Below are 18,979 nucleotides of genomic sequence, written 5' to 3' on the forward strand. Positions count from 1 at the left end.
GTTTAAATGTGTGTTTGGTGTCTAAAGGGCCTTGACTCACATTATAAGTAGATGTCAACTGAAAAAAATAAAAAGCTACAAAAGTGTACAATAACCCTTTGAACTATGGAGATTAGGCTTTATACTTTTTCATTAGAACTCTCTCGAGCCTTTGGGCATTTGTGTTATTACTCCATAGAGATGTCCCAAAGTACCAATGTGTTTCAGCTCGTCTTGTAAAGATGACATAAAATACATTTAAACCTGATTTGAGTAAATCTAATGTACTTTAATGTCTCCTACTTTGGTTTATGGATTTCTGAAATCAGAAATATGTTTATTGGTTAAGGCACAAACAGACTCAAATATTTATAATCCAATATGATATAATAAAAAATTCTGATACTAGTACATGATTCTCTGGGAATTTCTGAATCTATTTGCCTTGTACATATCATATATAAACAAACAAACAGACAAAAAGACTTGTCATTTTGCCCTTTCAGGCCAGTGCAGGTGAAGCGATCATCAGTCAGAATGTCGCTGTTCATTTAAAAGCAGCTGTCCATCTAGACAGAAACATCTTGTATGATTATTGATTCAACATCAGCTGTCCACCCATTTTCTGCCCTGTTTTCAACATGTCAAACAAATTTGGAGGAATGATCCACATTGTAAAATGCCCAGAGGGATGGTCTATACCGGAGCCTGCGACTGGCACAGACCATAATCTTTTACACATCCTGACAAATTGACTTTTTATGCCTGTCATGCTTTAACTTGTCACTAGTCTGCTTCTAAAATATGTTGTAAATATTACAATTGTTTCTAAGTTATGTGTGTTAAACATTACATCTGCCTTGGAATTACATCTTAATGTGTTAAATAATCTTTTGAGTATTATGAAAAGTTTAAGAACTCAAAACTTTCTCAACAGTCAAAAAAATAATAAAAAAAGAAAAAAGTCTCATTGTGAATTTTTTGAACTTACTGAAGTAAATCAGAAGAACATATTAAAGGGACAGCTCACCCGGAAAATGAAAATGTCACTCCAAACTTTTTTTTTTAATGTAATGATTATAGAGTGAACAGTTAAATTATGGATAACATTATACAATAAGTTTCCATTTTCTAACATTAGTTAACAACAATATTGAACATGAACTAACAATTATGAATACTTTTACAGCATTTATTAATCTTGCTAAATGTTAATTTCAAGTAATACATTTTTTATATCAAAAGTTGTATATGTTAACATTAGTTACTGCATTATTAACTAACATCAACTAACAATAAACATTATTTTATTAACCAAACTTAAAGATTTTTAAATGCTGTAAAATATATGTTGTTCATTGTTAGTTCATGATACCTAATGCATTAACTAATGTTGATGAATGGAACCTTTTTCTGAAGTGTTACCAAATTATGTTCTGTTCATCAACAAAGTGCTCATAACGCTTTAGAAGGCTTGGAATATTGTGCATGAGTCGTATCGATTACTTTTACTGTGGTTTGAAGCCAAGTGTGCCTCGTCTCGATCGCCCCCCGGTGACTGGTCCTAGTATAGGTCATAAACCCCGCCTCCCCATGTTATTCAACGTGAGACCAACTAAACAATTAAATTAAACTTCACATATCTTTTTTCCAAAGATAGTTTCTGTCATTTACTGTAGTTTCTATCACATTTATGTAATTTCAAGTGTTTGCAAAATAAGTTTTTAGTTAGTTATTTGATGCTATAAAAACGGTGCTGTGACATCATGATTGACAGCTGTGATTGACAGGTTCTCTGAGCGAAGTAGTCACAGAAGCACCAACTGACTTTTTTCGGGATCTTCGGAGGACTGAGGAGATTGGAGCTTTAAATTTAATATCTAAATTTCGATAATTTATTATTTCACACCGTCATAAGTCAAAAGTCAAAAGTGCAGGGGCGTGTCCTTGCGATTGATTCAGCGAGAGTGAGGGCGGGGCCTTGATTTCCTGGCTTTACTTCCTGCTCACTACTGCGCAGGTCTGGTCCCGAAATCGCAACTGTGCAGACTCAAGTCCCAAGATGTCAGCGCCATAGCGGGACACTGGCGGCTTCAGTTCTCACCAATGGAAAAGAGCGAAGGGGTGTCGTCCATCTTTTTTACAGTCTATGTTTGAATAGACTGTTTTGTGTTTTTTATGCTTAGTAGACCAGTCAATATAATTATAAAACAAGTGGACACAGTTAAGTCATTAGTTACAGTAATCTAAAGTAATTACACTTAAGACAAAAGTAGTGCAACATTACATTTTACATACTTAATCAATTAAGTTAATTACTTTTAAGTACATTACTTGAGTAATAAATAAAAAACAATATATCTTATTTATGTAAAACACGTTTAAAATTTGAATTTATATGTACGTATGTTTGCATTTTTTTGAGACAGCTAAAGGATGTACACCCCCTTTTTAAGACACTCACACATACTTTTACACAGCGAAATTCCGCAGGCGAAATAGACATCTCAGTAGGTGCATGATCGTGAATTTCGCACAATGGACGTGCAAAATGGTGGTGCAAAACATCCCCTCACAGATTTTGCGTGGAGTTCAAGTTTGGTGAACTTTGTTCTTGACTTTCGTGGCATTGACCAATAGGAAGTTGCATGGTTTGGCAGTGACCTCTGAGTGGGCGGTGCTTCATACACAGCTAAACTGAATATACACATTCATTTTTAAATATAATTTTAGCGGCACGTTTCTTTTCAACTTAACTCTGCCAGAGCAAGTGAAGCATTAAAAACAGGCTGCTTAGTCGTTATTTTTTTGGTGATTTTACATCCGCTCAGCATCCGCCCGCGACATCTTCGCTCGCAGAATTTCGCCATGAAAAGTTATGTGTGACCGCACCTTTAGTCATATGGTAAAGAAGTGTATGACTTATGTGTAACAGTGAACAACGTGTAAATATAGACAATATTTTTAATTTTAAGAAGTGTTTTAGAAAGTAAAGTCATTACTAATGTGCTTACTTTTTTATTAAGTAATCAGTAAAGTAATCTGATTAATTTTTTTAAGGCGCAATTATGAATTTGTAGTAGATTAGTTTCTTTAAGTAACTTACCCAACACTGCAAATAAACACAGCAAAGTCTTATTCAAAATTCAGCTTTTGTGTTCCATGTGTTCATACAGGTTTGGAGAGACATGAGGGTGACTAAATAATGAAACAAAAAAAATAATAATTATGGGAAGAAATATTCCTTAAATACAAGCTCACCCACAAATTGTTTTGAGAGTCTGTCCCAATGTTCTGTAGAGTTTGCAAATAGACAAAGAGGCCGGAGTAAGTGGAAACTACAGTATGTGACAGCAAACCGTGTGTGAGCACTGTTTCTCATTTCACATGTAAAGAGGGCATTTACGAAGAAGTCTAAAAAGCACAGCAGCAAAAAACAACCCATTAAATTCTCAGAGTAAGCGGATTTTTTAGACTTCTTCGTAAATGCCCTCTTTACATGTGAAATGAGAAGCATAGAGGGTAGAAAATGGTATTAACTACGTTATAAAATAAACAATGACTGTTTGTGTCTGTATGATATGAACCCTTTAAAGGCTATGTATGCAATCTAAAAGTAAAACGTAAACGGTTATGTGTGTACCATGAAACCATTGTACTAAATGTTGTCTCTGTGACTCTAAAAAGTCTGTAACTCTCCTCGTGAAAGCTCATGGAGTTGAGGGCACGGAGATCAGGTAAGCGACTCATTTGCACGGGCAGGTAGAGCATCAGAGGAAAACGTCATGGCGGCTGCCCACACTCATTTGTGCATCTATTCTATCATGTCGCTAAATTGGCAATATGCTGACATTTCTCTTCATTAAAGGCAGTGAGCAGGAACTCAGGACCAGGGACATGGTTCATTACAGTTCTTAATTTAAAGGGCCCACGCCTGAGCTGACACATTACAGTCATCCGCAGAGGGACGCGCCATGCCACGGCCAGCGACGCGAGATCTTAGAAACGTCATGTGGTGATATACACCAATGCACATAAATGCACGCAAACACATCCTCCATTCAAAATATCTTGCTCACACATATTAATCTAGGATGAACTTAATTAGAAGAAGGGACTTGGTCAAAAAAAGGCAACCTTCCCTGTTTCATTTTCAATTTCATTTGAAAATCTGAAACATTTCAACAGATTTTAGTCATGCCACAAGCACACTGAAAGCTGCTAACAACAGCGTTGGATGCTACGCATTTGTATCCATACGATTCCCTGTGGTTGTGCGATGGTATCTTGTTGCTAATAAAGTGCAGCCTCTCACCTCCACTCCCTGCACTTTGAGTTTCATGTGATCCTCCCGAGTGGTTTTGCCATCTTTTCTTTTCTTCCAGCAGTAGCCATCTTTTCTGTACTTCACCTTCTTCCTGTTGTAGAGTATCATAGACCCATTCTGTGGCCTGAGAGAGAGAGGGAGAGAGAGAGAGAGAGAGAGAGGTTTAGATGACAGCGCTTTGGAGGTGAAGTTGCATTGATAAGCTCTAAAGGAAAATGAGGACTACATAATACAAAAAATAAAATAAGATAAAAACTTATGTGAGTCTCCGCGGTGTCATGCACAGCCAGCCACGTGATAAGATGCGTGGATTGACTATCTCTGAAGCGGGGCAACTTAAACTTGTCCTCTGCCACCCGGATTAAGGTAAGTTACCGCCACGCCACGAGGACCTACTAAGTAGTGGGAATTGGGCATTCCAAAATTGGGGAGAAAAAAAAAAGGGGGGGGGTTGCTGTCAGTCTATTAAAAATCAGTTGATCGCATGATGTTTTACAGTTAATCGCAAATTTTGATAGTGCTGAAATTTGACACTATACAGTATATACTTCTTTTCTTGTCAAAATGCATTGATTTCCTTCTTAGAAAAGAAAACAATAATGTTTCATTAACATTTCCCCGAGCAAAAAGTTGTCCACAGTATAAAGATAGAAATGCACTAAAATAGCAGCTATTCAAGTCACATTAAACATTTTCCAAAATCTAAGTGTGAGGTTAACTAACTGAAATAGCAGGGAACGACTTGTTTTGCTTTAAGCGATGGCAGTGTCTACATAATGATCTGTCATCTGAATTGTCAAGAACGTGACACTGGGAAAATGCTGATGCTTCACTCCAGCGGGCCATATGTATATGGCTTATCACAAATCCCATCTGGGTTTGTTTTGTACAAAATATTACGATTAAGAGGTCCATTCTCCATCACTTGATCATTAGTCTCAGCCTCAGACAGCACCCCATGGACCGCCTACAGTCTGTTCTCTTACGTCTGATGCACACATAACACAAAACTGAAAAATGATTTTTTAAAACATAAATAAAAATCTTATGGCTAGTTTGAAGGAACTTCTGCAAGAAAAAGCACACAGAACTTTTTAATTATGTTCACTAAACAAGTGGCAAATGTTTGGCATAATTTTAAAGAAAACTTAAAAAAAAATTTAATGACTCTCAGCCTAAGAAACAGATGAAAAGAAACGTAAACATTTATATTTTTTCTTATTTTCTGATTTGACATTATATATATCAAGGGGTAATTCAGGTAGCTCAGAAAAACTGCATCTGTTTCGTTCCCAATCATGTCACCTGTAACGGAGTAAAACTTTGTTTTGATACAACAAAGCAATTAAAAGTTATAGCATTACAAAATAGAAAAAAGAAAAATGAATCCTATTGTCCAAAAATTTCCAAAAGACTCTCCAACCAAGCAAAACATAATTGTATATAAGAACTAATTTCACATGCAAATACAAGGTATGCTCTCTCTCCAAAACTTGCAGGTATGAGTAACAAGATCTCATTCAGTTCCATTCTGTATCATTTCAGTCATCATTGTGTCTGTGTTATGTACTTGGTGCCATCTCCATGTGGCCATATGTAATTAGTGAATGATCCTCTCTGCCCATATTTGAATGACTTTCACCTCTGGTTGCAGTGATCTGAATCCTAATTTGATTGGTTTAGCATTCCATGATGCTGGACAACTTACTACATTACTTACTAATTTCCGATGAAGTCATCTGATCAAGGAAAACGTGTTATTTTTTTTGTCAGATCACACTTATATGGTGTCTGCTCACTGTTTTGTGTTGATTATCTAATGATCTATGCATTACGTTGTAAGTGAGCTTGTTTTAAAGATAATCGCCTCCTCTAATTAATGGTATATGATATTTTATGTTCTGTTTACTTTGTGTGAAGTGTACAGTAACATGTATAGTATAACATGTACAGTATGTCAAATGCATATACTATATAGCTATTACTCGCTATATTTTTGCTTGTTAGTAAAACTGGTTGTATTCTACACTTTGAGAGCTTTCCAATGACATATGACACATGACTATTTGGTCAGTTTGATGTTTTTACCTATTACAATAAAATGAGCAGTGCATAATTATAAAAATGTATCAAAACGGAACACTTCTGATTTGCCTGCAAATTTCAAAGCACTTGTTCAGCTTTTGTCACAATGCTTAAATGCATTGTAAAGCACAGCGTTTAAGCTTTAAAACGATAACTATTTTGTGTTGGTCAAGAGTGTATTTATAAATATTTTGATTTATATTTATTTTGAATTTAAATGTGCTGTAAGCGATTTTAATGTTCTGAAGCTTTCACATGACAGAGCCATTTAATTAGCCACGCTCCCTCATTCCAAAACCCTGCCCTCAAAAGATAAATATGAGACCAAAACCGAGCAAAAGATCAGCATTGTTGTCAATAGCGCCCTCAACTGACAAACATTATGAATCATAGCCTCAACACTATTAGAACAAGCAAAATGATTGACAGTTAAAAAGCATCAATGTCTGCGGTCCGCGAACACCTATTTTTTAGCTGTTTATAAAGTCTACAGCTGTCACAGAGACCGTTGAGATATCTCAGGAAACATATTTCATTTATTTCTTTGAGGGAGTCGAATTTTTTTTTTCATGATGTATATACATTTTTGAAGAAATATGAATTTTGAGCACAATGAGACCAGGAATGTGAATTAAATAGAATTTATTCAGATTTTGACATTAAACCTATGCAGAAATCACAAGTGAATTTGAAAACAGTTTTAAAATACTGACAAATTTGAAAATACCAAAATGTACTGTAATAGCCGTGGAGGGAAAGACAAGCTTCTATCAATTATAACTAATCTGAGAAACATACAGTTCATTACTATCAAAACTGTGTCCAGGGGCGTAGATTCCAGCGGGGATGGGGGGAGGTAACCCCCCAATAATAAAAACAAGCAAGTACAACCCCCCCAATATTTATACCATAATCAATGGAAACATATCAATTCTTCACACTGTAACCTCCCCCAATTTTCAAGCCAAATCTACACCCTTGACTGTATCAGTGATGTAGTAAAACAACAATACAAAGAACTGCTGTATAAGTTGTGCACAAGTTAAATGCACTAAATAAAAGAGGAGAGAATGTTAAAATTATTCGCCGTGTTTAAAACATTTGTGTGATTCAGTTTGAAACCATGTGCCAGTGGGAACACAGCATCTTATATGCTGCTTATGTTTTTGTGATTTAAAGAACCCTGACTTTCAACATCCTCAGAAATTGTTGCCATTATTCGAGTGCGGTACACTGGCACGTCTATTTCGATTTATGCTGAGAGTTTAGTGCCAGCCCTCTGTTTTTCTGTTTTTAGAGAATTCCTCTCTGCCCACTTCTTAGTTTGACACAGAAACAATCGGTCTTGGGACTGTTGCTCTGAATTTAATAGGAATTGTTGCAATGACTGTTCACGGGTTGTGTCCTGTGTATTGGCCATTTCTTCTCATATTTCACAGGTGACAACTGATTCCATGGGAGAGTTTCCTGTGTGTGGTTTGCTAAAACAAATTAGGAAGGCTACAGTGCACTGACAGAACATGCTGTGCCATGCTTGGAGGGGCCAACTCAGACAACGCTTCTCCCAAATCAGAAACCATGTTTTGCCCTTTGGTTTTTAGTTATTTTGGGGGCATTTTGGGCCACTATTTATTCACTTTTTATTTATTGTTTATATAAGGTTGTCAAACAGACTGATTGCACTCTGAATTCTGCAAGTTTCGGTTGAAACTTCTTCAGCTGTAATTGGTCTTTTCTTCCTAAAATTCAAACCACTGCCCCCAGTGGCCAAAACTGGAAGTGCTGTTCAATGTATGGACAAGTGTGAGCTCCAGTTTCTATGTGAAATGTCCAGGAGTGGCACCAAAAGTGAGTTGCATTTTTATTTGTAATTATGTGATACAGTCAACAAGAATGCTTATTCATTTTCAAATACATTTAATTAACTCTACCCCCTAACCCAAACCCCAACCCTAAACCTAACCGTTGGTGGAGTAAATTTTTTTTCTTTAGAGCACAAATACAACCTCCGAATCACACTCCTGAATGATTAGATGAACGCGATTACTTCATGGAACGTGTGCTTACCAATAGACCAGTAGTCCTCAACTTGTTTTGCTTCAGGATGCTTTTTTAACTTGGGGATCGAGTGAGTTGGGGACCAACAATGTTCAACAGTTGTTTATCACACTAAAGTAAACGGAAATGTCTTTGGTCACACTTTGAAATGTATTAATGTTACAATAATAATATTTCAATATTGCATTTTGGCATCTGCCTAATTTGAGTCAACATGATCACACTGGAAATGGACTTGTTGCTTTCAAATGTTCCGGTACCCTGAAATCAACCAACCATTCAGCCAAATTATTGACAAGCACCATCCCTCATCAGACATTTTTGCATCAATTCAAAGTTATCAGCTTTGCCTCTGGTGTTACCGATGGTGCGTTGTGCAAGCAACCTCCAAGACATGGGTTATTTTCCCATTAAAACCAGGAAGTAATCGCATGCACAAACAATAATGAGCTAATTAACGTAGCATTTTCCCTCTAAAACAGCATTTTTTTAACCCACAGATGGTTAAGGTTTGGGTTAGGACATATTGTAGCAAAATATACACAACTCTTGACTGTATTACATAATTTACAACTAAAAATGCAACTCGCATGCTGTCACGAACACCGGCGAGGTCGCCTCCTCCCCCGGACTTCGGAGATCGCACTCGTCCGAGTACTAACCGCCCTGACAACACATTCTCACACCCCAACTCGTCACATACGGACGCTCGGGCAGGACCCCTTAGCGTCGCTTATCGACGCGCCGGATGTACCTTTGGCGTCGTTTTACGACGCGTCTGGTTTGGAAACATAAAAAACCAGTTGGAGGGCGATTGTAGCCTATTCCTTTTGATTTTATTCATCACGGTCTCGACTCTCGACCCGTTCGCGGCGTGAGCTTACCCGAAACGTGACATTTCAGCGCCGCGCGCTCCGGTTCGGAGATAAGTAGAACGGAGTCATTTCACGACGTGTCCGGGGTTTTAAACATCAAAAACTGGTTGGAGGGCCATTGTAGCCTATTCCTTTTGATTGTTATTTATCGCGGTCTCGACTGTCCACCCGTTCGCGGCGTTAGCTTACCCGAGACGTGACATTTCAACGCTACGCGCTCCGGTTCGCGGAGATACATAGAAGTCTATGGGACCGCCCTGCGCGTCGAAAAACGACGCCAAAGGTGTACCCGGCACGTCAATATGTGACGAAACCGCCCGAAGCGTCCGTATGTGACGAGTCGGGGTGAGAATGTGTTGGCCCTGACTACATTTCCCATTAGCTCGCTCACCCAGATCTGATTGTTCCACCAGCTGGTACTCATTACCCCTGTCTATTTAACCGTGCTCGTGAATTTCTCCTTTGCGAAGTCTTGTTAGCCCCGGCCACATTACTGAGCGTGTTTATTCTTAAGCCTTGTTATCCTGTGTACCAACCTAGACTGTTTCCTCGACCACGTTATTTTGCCGCCTGCCTAGTTTATCCCTGCCTGTTACCGTTTACGATAGTTCGCTGCCTGCCCTGACCCATTGCCTGTTCTAGTTACGAGCCTGCCTGTCCTCATCTCTCTCTGTTTGACTGTTTCCCGACCCTGCCTGTACGACCTGAGTTTGCACCTACCTAAGAAACCGCATATGGATCCAAACCTGCCTGAGTCTCCATTACACATGCCCATAAGTTCAACACTTCCAGCTTCAGCCACTGGGGGCAGCAGTTGAAGTTTCGGCAAGTACAGTCTGATTTCAGCTGCTGAACTTTCGACTTACTGTCGACGAATTCACAGTGCGACAGTCTGTTTGGCTAATTTCTACTGAGTGACAGAGACATTTGTGCCAAAATGAGTTTGATTGTATGTACAGCTTTTAAAGATTATTGGATGCCTTTTCTAAATGTTTATTAGAGCCTATATATCTCGGTTATATGTCTGCATTTTAGTATATAGTATTGTTTTTCCCCCTGCTGTGTTAGTGTCTGCACTAGACCACAACTAACCCTTTGGGTAAAAAAAAGAGAGTATATGATTAGTGATTATAGTTTCTCTAAGCTTTGGAAATTTTACACAGAGGTGAGTGTTTTGTATTGAACCTTTCTAAGAGTGCTTAATATTTTAACAGGACTACTTATCGTGAACGTGTGTACGCCATTTGCTCGCTTCCTTTCTTCTGGACCTTTGGGTAAGCCATTTTCTTTTTTAATTGAAGGCAGTTTGTACCAGGAAAAAAACTGAAGCACTTTAGATGAGGAGTGTGAGGTGGGCCCGAAGCAGATTTCCAAAAAGTAGCCGGGACCAAGGGCTTCCTTCTTAAACTGTCTTTTTTAACTGTCTGTGTGTACTTAGACGATCCAATTAATCTTATCAGAATTATACATATTTATACATGGATAGCAGGGCGAAAGGAGCGGAAACAATCCTGTTATCAGACGAGGGTGACAGGACGCCTCTTCTGTTTCAGCGACTTAATGTACCAGACAAAAATAATGGAAAAATATGGGCAAGGGAAAAAAAATTCTTAAAGGGATATGCCTCGGTAAGAATACAACACTCTCTTATTCAAAGACCAGAATATGTTTGATTAAGCATAAGCAGTCGATATGACTGTGTAAGACATGGACTTCGGCAGAGATTTAGATATGTGTATAATGAATAATAAATGGGTTTGTAATGCTTTATAATGCATTCATAATAGATCAAACCTGTATCACACTTGAGCACCGACATGTTTTAAAAGGATATTATAATGCATTCGTAGAATAACTTTATGACCACCCTTATTCACAGCATGTGTAATTATATTTAAAATACGGAAACACTATGTTATGGCAATGTGTTTGAATTTCCTCATAGCAACCTGCTCAGGTTTCTACATTTTAAATTTTGTACTCATTTCATTTTAGACATAAATATAGCTTCTGTTTTATGGTGGTGAGATAGATGTTTCTGATTATGCTCGTAAAAGAAAAGAAAGAAAGAATAATAAAAGGATAATCAAGCATATTCTAATCTGAAAATCACCAGGCTTGATTTTTATCACCGGCAGGGTTGACGTGTAATGGAGTACATTTTACAGCACATATTCTGTTATCTGTAGTGGAATACTTTTTAAAAGTAACCTTTCCTATCCTGATCCAGTGTAATCCAACAGCTGTTAATGAGCAAGCGTTCCAAGTGAGAGTGTACAGTCACATTGGCATTTAGCTACCTAAAAGACTGGTATTCCATATGGCACAAGAGCTGATTTGTTTATCCTTGCAGGAGTCCTGCCTCTCTCCGCCTGTTTTCATATCTCTTCACCTTGCCTGTTGATTTAATAAACGATAACAGAAGTGGCAGGCGGTAACAAATCACCCCCCATGTTTTCTCCCACCTGCACACCTCTCAATGTCAGCAATCACACTCATCAATCAATCACCTTATTACTATGGTGACAAGGCTGTGCAGCGATGCCGGGTGCCACACAGCAATCGCGAGAACGCATGTGGACGTGCACATGTGCTGCTGGTGTGCTGTTATCGAATGCCTTCTAATGTAATTAAAGTTTTGATTGAACAAGACTTGATTTCTGCTGTCTGCAGGTGGTGGGGGTTTTCTTTATACCAAATGACAACAATATGCCATCAACATGTAGGTGTCTTATCGAGTCGAGTTACTAATCACAGCTCTTGATGGCAGTGGAGAGTACTTTACAACATGTAATGGAATTCACAACCCATTGTATTTCAAGAATGTGACAATTCTGAGTGAAACATGTTGAAATGGCTTAAAAGTAAACATATACTGTATTGCTTAATTTTATATCGTCAGCAAAATCTTCACAATTACACTGGCAGCCAAAAGTTTGAAATAATGTACAGAGTTTGCTGTTTCGGAAGGAAATTGGTACTTTAATTCACCAAAGTGGCATTCAACTGATCACAAAGTATAGTCAGGACATTACTGATGTCAAAGACAGCACCACCACTATTTGAAAAAAGTCATTTTTGATCAAATCTAGACAGGCCATCAATCCAACCTTATCCCACCTTATCCTTGAGTAATCATGCTAACTTGATAATTTGGTACTAGAAAATGACTTGCCATTATATCAAACACAGTTGAAAGCTATTTGTTTTGTTAAATGAAGCTTAACATTGTCTTTGTGTTTGTTTTAGAGTTGACATAGTATGCAATAGGCAAGTGTTAAGGTCAATATTAGGTAAAAAATGGCAAAAAAGAAACATCTTTCCTTATAAACACATCAGTCAATCATTGTTTTGAGGAGTGAATGCTATACGATGCTTGAAATTGAAAAGATTTCATACAAAGGTGAGTATTCAAAGACAAAGGACAACTGGCTCTAACAAGGACAGAAAGATATGTGGAAGACCTGATGTACAACTAAACAAGAGGATAAGTACATCAGAGTCTGTAGTTTGAGAAATAGACGCCACACATGTCCTCAGGTGACAGCTTCATTGAATTCTACCCGCTAAACACCAGTTTCATGTATAACATTTAAGAGAAGACTCAGGGGTGCAGAACTTAATTGCCCATCAAGACAGCCACATCTATGGCAAGTGCAAGTGCAAGAAGCGTGGGGTGAGTATCTGGACAAACTGACATACCGAATGCCAAGGATCTGCAAAGCTGTCAGTGCTGCACATAGAGGATTTTTTCATGAGAACTCTTTGATGTAGTTTAAGAAGATCTGATAATATATATATTTTTTTCAAAATGTAATAGTAATTTTTTATGTTATTAATGTCCAATTCCTTTCCATAAGAACAAAATCTGTACATTATTCCAAACTTTGACCGCCAGTGTACATCGTAAATATTCTATATATTGCCCAGATTTTTCTTAAAACTTGTGATTCCAGAAATGTCTAGAACTGTACATTCTTCATAAAACGCAAGCTGTTGAATAAAGTTATAAAATGTTTAGCATTTTCAGAAAGTTTCATTATATTAATTCTACAAAAATTATGAACTAGTGTGTGTTGGTCTTAACTAATTACAGTACGATCCATTCACATTACTTCAATACACGGTTGGGTCTCTGTTTTGTCCTCATCACACAGTATCAGACATCGGTTTTAAGAGTTTGATCAACTTAACCTTTTTCTCATGCCTAACATTAAAGAAATCTGATCCCCCGCCAATGTTCATATGAACCCGAGGGATTCGGTGAGGATGGCTTCTCTTTCTTCGGCTGGTTGGAGCTCACTGGGGTCGGGACAGTGATGGGTGGAGGGCTTCGTCTACGTCTGATTGCCTCCAAACAAGAAAGCTGATGTCCCTACACAGTTTATCGGACCAGTGCGCCCTGCGGACAGCTTGAAAGGGTATAAATAAAGGCCTGTCTGTCTTTACCAGCCCACAAGTGGATTAGAAATTGGGTGTTTGTGTTTGTATGTCTAGTGGGGCTGATGGGATAAAAAGGGGGGTCGAGTCTGTTGCCTTATCTCCAAAACACAGAGAGCACCAGTCTGCCTGGGATCAATAAGGCGACCACAGGCAACAAGCGCTAACCTAAAAATGCACAACGCCCCCAGACTGAGTCACCCCAGCAAGCATTTGGTCAGGGTTAGTTTTCCAAAGGGCATGGAAAGGCCACAGCATTCATGGCTGAATAATTGCATACAGGAGTTGCTGCATGCATTGGGCTTCGTTTTCAGGCTTTCCCTCGGGGGCTGGAGGTTATCAGTGGTGGTGGCATTTGGAGTTGTGGTGTGAACAGTAATGGGAAGACTCTCAATAGGATGAGATGGCATTTGTGTTGAAGATGTTTTTAAACGCTGCCTGTTTTAGTTGCGTCAGGTTCAATGAGGTAACCCTAATAATGGCAAAAAAAAAAAACCTATATTAACAGTGTCCAACAGCGAGTTAAACTAGATTTGACTGTCCAGAAATAAATTTAGTGCTTGCAAAGGCAGTACAAGAATAGTGCAAATGTTTTAGGGAATTGCGATTTTTGGGTTTTGTTCTGCTTTGTTTAAATGTGCAAGATGGTTAAATAGATGCAAGAAAGAACAGACCAATCACAATTAAATATGTAAATGATAAAAATGGGGTCTTCGTTGATGGTTACATCTTTAGTGTTCTATCCAGTGTTGGGGAGTAGTTAACAAAAAGTAGCGACACTACTAACTAAACTACATTGTTCTGTTGCATGACAGTAGCTCCGTAATTTTCACAATAGTGTAGCTTTTCAAGTTACGAGCTACATTTTCCAATGAGTAGCGCTATAGCGGAAAAAAAACGCTAAATTTGTGACATTGAATTGCGAACGCAGCAATGGATCCGAGTGAGTAATCAAACATACTCACCTAAACTGTAATTTCTCACATAGTGCTACTGATAAAATCACAACATTTCAGTGAATTTCATGTAAATTAACAGGTTAAAATAAACGTTTTGCATGTATTTAGTGTTGGGAACCAAAATCAATGCATCAAAGCTCCTGGCTTTCTGGGTCCAGGTACACATTATGAGTCAGGTCACTGTGAAATTTAGTTCATAAGTATTATCCCATCGGCCAGTCCAAGGCACTTGGTGCACATGGGTCGTTGGAGCAGCAGCAGTGCCTAAGTCACGGCGGTAGATCTGCTTAGTTGAGGGGTTGTGTTTTGTCTTTATGTATTATGTGTTTGTTTAGCTTCCCTGCTTGTTGGGGGAATGTAAGGACTGTATGTCTATTTGTGCAGCAGTATGTCCAACATGCTCGTTGCAGCATGTCTTGTATTTTGTGCAGCAACATGTCCATATGCTTAACTCAGTATGTCTGTGTATGTTCTAGCAGTAGCAAGTCTAATTTACTTGCTCTGCATTAGCATCGTAGCAGATCTAGTCCAATGTCCTTTCGATATGTCATACCATATTAACATGCTAAATCTTTCTACTTACTAACTACTTCAAGATACTGTATGAGTACCTGGTAGCTTGGGAAGCTACTGTTTCAAAGTAGCTTCCCCACCAGTGGTACAATCATTATTGTACCAAGGAATTTCAAACTTCAATTGTAAAAAAAAAAAAAGAAAAAGAAACTCAATGAAAGTAAATGGTCACTGGCCGAGTCCACACTAAAATGTTTTTGTTTAAAAATGCATTGATTTTGTAACATCTCCACCTCTCTTCCACTCTGGAACATTGCTTCCTCTGTCGAAAATGGTATTTTTCAAAAACACTCTCAATTACAGCATACTTTGGAAAACAATGACATTAGGAAACTGAAAACGGAGCTTTCAAAAAAAATATCGATACAGTGTTGCCTTTCAAGAACTAATAAACTGTTCACTTCTATTCAGCTTAAAAATATATATATAAACATTTGCCACAAACATCTTACAAAGTGGACATAGGAGAGTTCAAAAGCAAAACTATGCTCCAGAGTCTTGGTAGAGAACATTTTCACAATCTCACCGCACATTTGTGCACAGGAAAATGAGAGACGAGTGAGACAGAGTAAAAGAATTAGGATCCATTTTCCTGCATGGTCACCTCTGAGTTATCTGCTGTGAAAGGGACAAATCTTGGTGGGCTGCTCCACTAGGTTAATTAAGTTATTTATGGTACAGGACTTCTCATGAATACCTCAGCACGGAGGCTGTGGACTATCTGTGTTTGTCAGAGGCCAGGGCTTCTACCTGCCTGTGTTTTGACACTTTTTCCTTCCTCTCCACAGTTTTGTTCCTAGCACCACACCCACAGGAAGTTGAATTCATTTTCACCAGACTACAGAGATGTACAAAAAGGCAACAACAGATCCCGGTCTGTTAATATGTGGAGTAAACTCTCAATGTCTCCTGATGAGAGGTGTTGTGCGAATGGAACAAAAAGTGACGATACCTGAAAAATGAATCGCAATCTGTGCATCTATCTGGCCTACATGTTTGAAGCTAGCTGGATCAAATACTTTACATTGTTTTTGAACCATTGCATTATCATCATGACCACATGAAATCTGCGGATGCAGAAAGTTTGTCAGATGCATGGTCACCTGCACCTGCACCAACAGGATTGGATGGTGTGTAATTCAGAAAAGTCAACATATTTCCCACCATTATTGTGTTTATTTAATAAATGTGATGGGTAATTTAATGCGTTTAGCTACGAATAATAGTATACAGGGTCCTCATGGTTGTGGAAAACCTGGAGAATTTTAAAATGGATATTTCCAGGCCTGGAAAATAGAAACTGGCTATGATCATAGATATAAAAAAGAATGTCAATTTTTCAGTCGATCTATATGTTTTGCTCAGGTTGAAAATATTTAATTAGCTGGTATATATATATATATAAAATTCAACTTAGAAAATGTAAATGAATGAATAAATAAATGCATAAATAAATAAATAGATAGATAAAAACATTACAAAATGTAAAAAAATAAATAAATGAATAAATAACATTTTAAAAATGAAAATGTCACCTTAGAAAAGTTAAATAAATAAAAAGCCTTAGAAAATGCAAATAAATAAATACAACAAAAAATGTAAATGTTACCATAGAAAATGCAACGAAATTAATTAATGAATTAATTTGAAAAAGGAAATCTCATCTAAGAACATTTTTATAGATACATAAATAAATAATAAATTCATGTTGTTGTTTTTTTTTTCTCACATAAAATGTGAAAAAAGTCTGCAGATTCCATTTCCTCCAAGTTATCTATTAAAACATCCCTCAAATCCCATCTTTACCATGATGTTCCAAAACCCATGCCAGTTGGTGTCAATGCCAAATCTAACTTTAGTGCTACCGGCCTCTAATTTTGACCCATTTTAAACCCGGTCTAAATAAAGTACAGTACACTTGATGGTTAGCACCCTCGTCTCTGTCTGTCTTCCCTCGGCACACCTTCCGTCCATTCTCATTCCCGTATCATCTCCGTCTCACACCCCTGTAATTTCATATCCATCATTAAAAGGCTGTGGGAGAGCAAGGCTCCGCTGGTGTGTCGGGCTATAAAAAACATTCCACAGACGAGTGCCTTGCCTTCCATTTCCATCTCTGTTGTAAATTGCCAATTTCTGGAGGCTTGACAACACTGTTCTCCCAGCAAAGAGTGAGGTGAAGACAGCAGCTTATTAACCTAGACTTAGATGTGCCCACTGTTCAGGTTAATAACCACAAAGTGAAGCGTCCGTAGCCCATAGGGAGGGGAAGGGAGCGTGCTGGGAGACCGCCATTGACGATCATGCAAGAGACAGGTGGTGTAGCAAGGAAGCTGATTGCAGTGAGATTAGATTCATCTTTTAAATTATATGAGAGGCTCTGAATGGTTTTTTTGGTTTCATCTGTCTCTCTCTAGGGTTGTCCCCTGTCTTAACGTGTCTGTGTTGTGACATTTAGGATATAAACAGCATTTTGACACTTAAAGTCAACATGAAACAGCATTCTCAACCCATCATACTTCCATAATGTGATGTATTCAGAGTGAAACAGAAAAAAACAACTACCGGTAGGGTTGGGACCGAGAACTAGTTCTTGAAACCAGTTCCATTTAAAAATAAAATTATATAAATACTGGAACCTATGACATATGATTTAGGTTCTCTTGAATCTATAGAGCAAAACATACAGCGTAACGAGTTTGTAATTTCTGAATGGATGACTCTTATGAACCGGTTCTTTTAAATCTACAACTCGAAACATACAGCGCCACCAGTGTAGTTTGATTCACGAATGACTCTTATGAACCGGTTCTTTTGAATATGCAGTGTGAAACATAAAGCACAACTAGTGTAGTCCAATTCCAGAACGAATGACTCTTATGAGCCTGTTCTATTTAATCTACTGCTTGAAACATACAGTAGTGTAGTTTCTTTCGTGAATTATTCTTATGAGCTGGTTCTTTTGAATCAGCTTGACACTTTTTAGCTGGTACTTTTAAATCTACAGTGCAAAACATACAGCTCGACCAGTGTAGTCCGATTCCTGAACAAATGACTCTTATGAGCCAGCACTTTTGAATCTACAGCACAACCAGTGTAGTCCGATTTGTGAATTGATCACTCTTACAAGATGGTTCTTTTGAATCTAAAGTGTGAAACATACAGCTCAACCATTGTAGTTTGATTCGCGAACAAATTACTTGTAGAGCTGGTTCTTTTAAAAATGCAGTGCAAAACAAAATGCGTGACCAGTGTAGTCCGATTCCCAAAAGATTGACTCATATCAGCCTGTTTTTTTTTATTTTTATATACAGTGTGAAACACACGTTGCTATGAGTGTAGTCTGATTCCTGAACGAATTACTCTTATAAACTGAATCTTTTGAATCTACAGTGCGAAAACTCTTACGCATCAGTCGGAGTGGTTACTAACCTGGAATATGAGTTCTGTCATGTGCAAATAGTAATGAACCATGTTACCATAATATGTAATGTTTTTGTAGTTTCCTGAGTCCAGGGCTGGACTGGGAAGAGAAATCGGCTGCCCCCTTCAGCATATCGTGGCTCCGATTTGTGGCCCGTTCTGCATAACGAGGTGGCTCATTTCAGCTTATTGCATCTCATTTGGCCTGTTTCGCGGCCGGCCCACTAGCCTGCCCGGTTCTCCCAATGGCCAGTCCACCC

The 18,979-nt window shown here is 38.2% G+C and overlaps 1 protein-coding gene across 1 annotated transcript in view; it reads right to left on the bottom strand.

Moving 5' to 3' along the window:
- Window positions 1–18,979, bottom strand: part of LOC127626037 (calmodulin-binding transcription activator 1-like) — a 461,362-nt gene that overhangs the window by 163,871 nt on the left and 278,512 nt on the right. Inside the window, exon 5 of the mRNA XM_052101550.1 lies at window positions 4,295–4,430. Coding sequence (XP_051957510.1) covers window positions 4,295–4,430 — 136 coding nt within the window. The remainder of the gene's footprint in view (window positions 1–4,294; window positions 4,431–18,979) is intronic.

Source organism: Xyrauchen texanus, chromosome 32, assembly GCF_025860055.1.
Source record: "Xyrauchen texanus isolate HMW12.3.18 chromosome 32, RBS_HiC_50CHRs, whole genome shotgun sequence".
NCBI classification, from domain to species: Eukaryota; Metazoa; Chordata; class Actinopteri; order Cypriniformes; family Catostomidae; genus Xyrauchen; species Xyrauchen texanus.